Here is a 7,821-nt window from a genome sequence, read left to right as displayed (position 1 = left end):
ATTGTTTAGAAAATGTTTACGAGAAATGTCTTCCTACCTGTAAAAATTGGTTCAGTCTTTTTAGATAGAAGGACATACAATTGTTTTGACGCCCACGTTTCTTAAAAAACAAACACTTTGCAAGAACGTGCAAATATAAATATCTTCCCGCTCACAAACATAAATGCTCAAAAAAAAATCCATGAAAAAAAAAACACCACCTTTGTCCATATGATTCAGAACACACTCAAAGTATTACTACGTTTTGCAATTTATCATCATATAATGGGTTTTGAAATAAGCTTGACATGAATAGCCTAGAAAATACGATTTCCCATTTTATTATTTACAAGTTAGATGTCATAATTCAAGTTTATGGCATCACTCTATTTGTTTGGCACCCACAAGTGAAAATATATATTAATCATGGGACCCACGATTGGGATGTCTAGAGGTAGCGTGGTGAACTATCGGTTTTTAAGTATTATGTGTTTACTTGGTCAATGAGGAATTGGATTGGAAGCAATAAATGTGTGCAAGTAGACTATAAATAATATAGTGAACGTAATTAAGGGGTAGAGGTATGGGCCTTTATTTATGTCGGTAGCTTAGTTTAGAACCCAAAGTTGGATCAATTGGTAGCTTCTATTTTATAGTATTTTTTACTCATGTATGACTTGCTCAAGTTGCTCTACAATAAATGATGGTATGGGACTATAGGTGTTTAATATGATCTTTTTAAATTTTAAATTTTTGTAGATGAAAAAGTTAATTCTATTTACTATTTTTAAAGAATAGCTTAATATAGTCAAATGTCTAAAATAATCTTGAATTTTGTAGATGACATCTGCAGAGTCAATAAATAGACGGAGAAATCACTAAAGAGAGTTTCTTCTGAAAAAAAAAATTGTAGTATGTATGAAAATAAAGATTTTACGGGCAAAACAACACATTTTTATTGTAAAGTCTTTAAAAACCATTTTTCACAATAAAAAGAGTTTTATATTGTAGTTTTAAGATGAAAAAAAAAAAAAAAAGGTTTTGCTGATTTGAACTATTAAATTTCATAATTTCTTAATCTACTGCCAAAACTTTTATTTTTACTTTTTTGAACTCTTTTTATGGTAAAAATCTTCAAGTATCATTTCCAAAAAAAGAGTTTTACTAATGTAAATTTTGAGTTTTTAAGCTATTTTTTATACCCAAAAAAATTGTAGAAATTTGAAAATATGAAAAATATTGTTTGTATATGGAGAAATCTTTTGTGGTCCATTTCGCAGGCTCAAAAACAATTTTTTCTTAGCTCGATCGTTGACGATTTTTTTTTTGGCATATTTATTGATTTCACAGATTCTAATGAATGAATATTATAGATATTTTACTAATTTTTTTTTTATTATTTTGGAAAATTAGTAAATGAAATTATACATTTATCTTTTTTCTCTTTTTGTAACGGCATTATCTATTCTTTGATTACTTGCTTTTGATTATCGATTCGTATAATAATTGGTATGAAAACGTATATAGGAGCACCCATTTAAGGAATAGTTACACGTAATTATTAAATGTTAGTGTATCAAATGTCTTGTAAGCAGAAATAAAATAAAAAAGTCGTAGCAGTAACATGTTTTTATGGGTTTGGTCAAGACCAAATAGGTATAAAATAGTATATTTTATTAATTTCTTTTTAGTGGGGAAATAGTCAGTTATTATAGTATTTTTGTTTTCATTTTGGTCAATATATTTTAATGTTTACAATAATGAATCTGAACTGCCAAGCTGAAGGAATAACAAAAGCTCATCGCTGTTGTTTCTTCTTATTATTATTATTACTTTTCTTTGTTGCCTAAAAGGAGACCTTCATAAAAGAAATTTACTTTTCCTATGTATTTTTTTTTTGTTTTTTGTCTAACACATGAATGAATACATATGTTTATTATTTATTTGTTTGATAACAAGGGTGATCAACTTTATTAATAGAGAAAATTAAAAAATAAAAAAAAATAAAAAAACCTCACACACATATAATACTTTGCAAACAAAATCAGTTTTGTACCGAACTGTTTTTTCTTTTGGACTGTTTAAACTGGTTGCTTCCAAATCAGATCGGATTTAACCAGTTTACAGTATAAAAAATATAACCGGCTAAATTGAATCAATTTTTTCTTATCATGTTTTAGACAGTTTCAAATTTGATTTAGTTGTAATCTTTTCCAATCAGTGTATCAATTGTGGTTTCTAAAATCCACTTTTTCCTCAAACAACTAGCTGATTTTGTTTGTATTTCTATCCAAAATGAAGCAAGTGGCCACACTAAAGTTAAAGCTTGTGAAAATAGAAACTATGATGACTTCTTTGAAATGTTTTATCCCAAATCATTTCATCACCAAGTCACACAAAAGATGGTTAACATTAAACACATGTTAAGATCTCTGTCTTTTTTTTTGTTAAAAAATACCCTTTTTTCTTTTATTCATTCTGATCTTTTCATTAAAAGCTATGATCCAAAATGTAATCAAAATTAATAATCACTTTAATTCTTAAGTTAAAGTTGATTATATAAAATTTGTTTTGAATACATTAAGTGGTGGTTAGTGGTTACACTATAAGTTCACACGCAATCATCCATCATTCCTTTTCTTTAAGTAAAGTAAAGGTGAGTATGATTAACGACAAAACAAAAACAAAACAAAAAAAGGTGATTGTGACAACATTGACAACGTGGAGGGGTGTAATTTGAAAATAATAGGAAGACTGCAACGACTTTCCCGGATAAACCGAGTGGCAGAAATACAGAGAGGCTTTCAACGACGATTCCTTTTCCACACTTTTGTGTGTTTTGTTTGTTCATCCAAATAATTGCATTTCACTCGGATTTCTTCTTAATCAAATACCCTTTTCTGGATTCCATTCCACCCATCTTCTCTCCTACTCCCTTCTTTGCTCGCAATCGGGAGCTTCATCTTTAGCTCTCGATCGAGCTCACCCCTTTTTGTCCCACCTGCTTCAATGGCGTTTCCCTCTTTATTATTCTGTTGAATCATATGAAATCGTTGAAGAAACAATCAAACATTCAAACCCATATCATGGAGAGGGCAGCTCAGCAATTGAAACGCGGGATATCCCGTCAATTCTCAACGGGTTCAATGAAACTCAGCGGTAAATTCAGCTTCAAGCGTCAAAGCTCTTTTGATCCACGAACCAATTCCCGTTTCAGCTTGGGTCGGCAATCTTCTCTTGACCCAGTTCGACGTACATCCGCGAATGATGACTTTACCCTCCCTGGAAACCTTGACTCCACCATGCAATTGTTGTTTCTAGCCTGCAAAAACGACGTTCAGGGTGTCAAAGAATTGCTCGATGATGGCGTTGATGTTAATAGTATCGATCTCGATGGTCGCACTGCTTTGCATATTGCTGCTTGTGAAGGGCATGTTGAGGTTGTTCAGCTTCTGTTGAGTCGCAAGGCCAACATTGATGCCCGTGATCGGTGGGGAAGCACGGTATATCCATGATTTCATCACTCAAATCATATTATCATGTTCGAATCATTTCAAATAATAACAATCTGATCAAAACAATCACCAGTTTCCCTCTCCATTTTTGTTTTCGATCATCAATTTTGTCCAATTAGTTTGGTCAAAGTTTGAAAATCGACATCTCTTAGGTTAATTGTTAGACAAATCATGTTCCTCTCTTTCCAGACATGATATGTCTCTTCTTTCTACTTTCTACCCTAAAACCATAACATTTTTCATGATTATTTACTTATTTGTTCAAGAACTTTCCATAATCACAGGCATGTGCTGATGCAAAGTACTATGGAAACGTTGAAACTTACAATATATTGAAAGCCAGAGGAGCCAAAGTTCCGGTATTTTCCATTAAAATTCGTTTATATATTGAAAAATTCTAATGTGAGATCATATAATGAATACATTAAAATTCTGCTAGAAAACTAGAAAGACCCCAATGACTGTTGCAAACCCTAGAGAAGTTCCAGAGTATGAACTCAATCCCTTAGAGCTTCAAATTCGCAAAAGTGATGGCATTTCAAAGGCAAGATTGTGATTTATGCTTCATATAAAGTCTCAAAGTTTATATCTTTTCATTATATTAATAATACTATATGGACATTTTGGTCATTTTGACAGGGAACATATCAAGTTGCTAAATGGAATGGGACAAAAGTTTCAGTGAAGATATTAGACAAGGATAGTTATTCTGACCCTGAAAGCATGTATGTATTTACTATTTACTATTCACACATTCTTTTTTCTATAATTTTAACAAGATAACTTCATTGTGATTTGACTTTTGTACCCTTTTGGTTTTTATAAATGCAGAAATGCTTTTAAACATGAGTTGACTTTGTTGGAGAAAGTCAGACATCCTAATGTGGTTCAATTTGTTGGAGCTGTTACCCAAAATATACCCATGATGATTGTTTCAGAATATCACCCCAGAGTAAGTCAAAGAAAATAAAATTAAGAAATAAGTCAAAGTATCCGATTTCGAAACATTCATATTGATATGATAATTTGATAATAATATAAAAATGATTGAATTTGGATGAATTTTCAGGGTGATCTTAGAAGCTATCTTCAAAAGAAAGGAAAATTGTCCCCATCAAAAGCTCTTAGATTTGCTCTTGATATTGCCAGGCAAGTAAAAGGGTAAATTGGGAATTTGGGATTATATTATATTAATCAATAACATGTCCAATTGTAAACTTTTAGAAACAATAGCTGAAAAGGAGATGAGAGAATATTTAAATGTTCACAAAGTCCTAAATTGCTTTATTACAAGAAAAAATTGGATCTTTATTATAATAATAGTATTTGTAAATAGTAATCATATTCAAAAAAAATATTAAATATTATGAAATCTTATAACTTGTTATTTGATTAACAGGGGAATGAATTATCTTCATGAATGTAAGCCAGATCCAATTATCCACTGCGATTTAAGGCCAAAGTAAGGCAACTAATATAAGTTGAATAATTATATAAATTTACTTATATAAGTTCATATCTTGAGATTTTTTTAATAATTAAAATATTGGTAAGGTGCCAGAAATATTTTGCTGGATAGTGGGGGCCAGTTGAAAGTTGCAGGATTTGGATTAATTCGGTTATCCAAAATTTCACCTGATAAAGCAAGATTATCTCGCCCTGTCACCATTGACAGAACAAGTAAGATTTTGACACCTGTCCCCAAATGGGTATTCAAAAAAGTTTTAATTTTTAGTAGTGTAAATTTTATCTTTTGTGTATTGTAGATTTATATATTGCACCCGAGATTTATAAAGATGAACTATTTGATCGAGGTGCGGATGTGTATTCTTTTGGAATTATTCTATTTGAGGTAATTTTTTTTAACAATTTATGCCACAATATTTCACTTTTTTTTTTACCAATTTATGCAAAAAAGTTTCACTTTTTTACCGGTTTATGCGACCATGTTTCACTTTTTTTTTACCATTTTAAGCCATATTGATTAATTGTTTATAAATCTATGTGACCAAGTTTCTTTTTTTAGTTTTTACCAATTTATGTGACAAGATTTCATCTTTTTACTTATTGATGCAATGATGTTATAATTTTTTTACCAATTTATCGACCATGTTTCATCTTTTTTACCAATTTATGCAACAATGTGTCACTCTTTCACCATTTTATGTGTCAATGTTTAAATTTTTTACCAATGTATGTGATTATTTTACATTTTTTACCAACTTATGCTACAATGTTTCACTTTTTTATCTGTTACCAATTTAAGCTACAATGTTTTACCTTTTTACCGATTTAAACTACAATGTTTCACCTTTTTACCATTTTAAGGTACAATGTATCACTTTTTTTTTACCAATTTAAGCTTCAATGTTTTACCTTTTTACCGATTTAAACTACAATGTTTCACTTTTTTACCAATTTATGCAACTGAACTGAATTACACAACAATGATTCAACTAGTTAAACACATAACAAGATAAATATTGCATCTTTAGGTCAAAAGGCTGAAAACTTTGTTGCACATTTTGTATAAATAATATTCTTATATATCATCTATCTCAAACTTAGAATTTTATTTTTTTGTTTACAATGGTATCAGATGATGGAAGGTGCCCAACCGTTTCACCCCAAGCCTCCTGAAGAAGCTGTTAAGTTGATGTGTGAAGATCTCAAGCGACCTCCATTTAAAATTAAATCAAAATATTATCCTCCAGATTTAAAAGAGTAAGACCCTGTTTCTTGTTAAGCACTTAATCTGGACCATTTTACCCTTCTGCCCTTCTTTTTTTTTCCTCCCAACTCTTCTTGATTAATTATTTGGAATTTAAGGGTAAAATGGTAATTTAGTCATTACCCATTTGGTCACTTTATTCATACATAATTTAATTGTATAAAAAAAGCTTCTCACTATTTTTATTTTTTATTTTTTGTAGATTGATTGAGGAGTGTTGGTATCCAGAATTGCCTATAAGGCCAAAATTTTCAGAGATAATAATCAGACTTGACAAAATTGTTGGCAACTGTTCAAAACATGGATGGTGGAAAGACGCCTTTAAGCTCCCATGGTATGCCTATAAATGACCATTTTACCCCTCTATGTAGAGTTTTTCGACAGAATTGTGATAAACATTGTCATCATATTTGATCACATTGTTATAAGTATAACTTAAGAGAAGTTTGGACACAAGCTTTTAATTGAAACAAATGCAAGAAGGGCAAAGTTGTAAATAAAAGAAAATACATCACTTATAGTTGAAAGCTTGCCCTTTTAGTCTTTCCACATGAAGTCATTGTGTTCCTAGTAAGTCAAAATGAAAATTGCCTAAATTACTTATTTGCCCTTTTTTTCTTCTTCCCAACTTTTTTCATGTTAAAATTGATAAATATTTTGAAAAAAAAATTCAGAATGTAAGGGTAAAATGGTTAACATTATTCCATACAGACATCATTACTCATTAAGTCGAAAATAAACATCACCCTAGAGACATCTTTTTCATAATAATATATAATAAAAACTTTTTCTCATTCTCTCCAAATATCACCATGTTGTACTATATACTAATAATACACTTTTAATTTTATATTTTTTTGCAGGAAATAGTAGTTATGAAGGGTATGAACATTGAAGATGAAGTGAAGTGATTCAGCTGTTGAAAGACTCCCAAGTGTTTTGATGTATTTACTTGGGACAATGCTAATGGGGGTGCGTAAGCATATAATCTTCAGAAGAGTTATAGAAGCTGGAAAATAAAGTGGAATGTGAAAATTACTATGCTTTATGTTTTCTTGTTTATGTTTTGTGTAACTTTTTTGTGTATCTAAAGTTGAGATCATCTGTAATATAATAGTACAAGTAATGGTAATGACTTTTCTCTATGGGACACAAGTCGTGTGGAAGCTGAATTGTTACATACTTACATGTTAGAAGAAATAAAAAGTTATGAATTAGTCGGTGCCTCCATCTCAAAATATATCTTAAAACCATTATCAAAAAAAAGGAGAAACCATGCAACAAGCACCTCATACCTAGACACTAACCAATCAAAACTAACACACTTGTATCAACAAGCAACGAAGTAGAAAAAATATTCAGGGGGTGTTTGGCTTAGCTTTTCACAGCCAAAAGTCCTTTTTGAAAAAGAAAAAAAAGCAAAAGATGTTTGGCAAACTAGTTTTAAAAGTCACTTTTGAAGTTTTTTACACAAGGAAAATGAACTTTTTGGAAAAGTCAGGAAATCCTGACTTTTTGTAACTTTTCCAAAAAGGACTTTTGGGGTTTGAAAAGCTAAGCCAAACACCCCCTCAGAACTAGAAAGCCATCACAAGA

General features: G+C 30.5%; 1 protein-coding gene across 1 annotated transcript; it reads left to right on the top strand.

Annotated features, from left to right (window-relative positions):
- The first annotated feature begins 2,771 nt into the window (after positions 1-2,771).
- LOC145095836 (integrin-linked protein kinase 1-like) lies at positions 2,772-7,442 on the top strand. The gene is made up of 12 exons (XM_079033660.1): positions 2,772-3,482; positions 3,779-3,853; positions 3,934-4,038; positions 4,134-4,219; positions 4,326-4,446; positions 4,564-4,643; positions 4,894-4,956; positions 5,056-5,174; positions 5,261-5,346; positions 6,094-6,218; positions 6,428-6,559; positions 7,089-7,442. Exons 1-12 carry the CDS (start codon positions 3,024-3,026, stop codon positions 7,093-7,095), a joined length of 1,458 nt encoding a protein of 485 aa, XP_078889786.1. The 5' UTR covers positions 2,772-3,023; the 3' UTR covers positions 7,096-7,442.
- The last annotated feature ends 379 nt before the right edge of the window (positions 7,443-7,821 follow it).

Source organism: Lactuca serriola, chromosome 1 (genome assembly GCF_051521515.1).
Source record: "Lactuca serriola cultivar US96UC23 chromosome 1, Lser_US96UC23_V15, whole genome shotgun sequence".
Taxonomy (NCBI): domain Eukaryota; kingdom Viridiplantae; phylum Streptophyta; class Magnoliopsida; order Asterales; family Asteraceae; genus Lactuca; species Lactuca serriola.
Note: the sequence above shows the minus strand (reverse complement) of the source record. Positions and strands in the feature narration are given on the sequence as shown.

Coding starts and splice junctions, on each gene's coding strand:
- LOC145095836 (XM_079033660.1), top strand. CDS start 3,024: ATGAAATCGTTGAAGAAACAATCAAACATTCAAACCCATATCATGGAG. Junction 4,644..4,893: donor TTTGCTCTTGATATTGCCAG/GCAAGTAAAAGG, acceptor TTTGATTAACAG/GGGAATGAATTATCTTCATG. Junction 6,219..6,427: donor TATCCTCCAGATTTAAAAGA/GTAAGACCCTGT, acceptor TATTTTTTGTAG/ATTGATTGAGGAGTGTTGGT.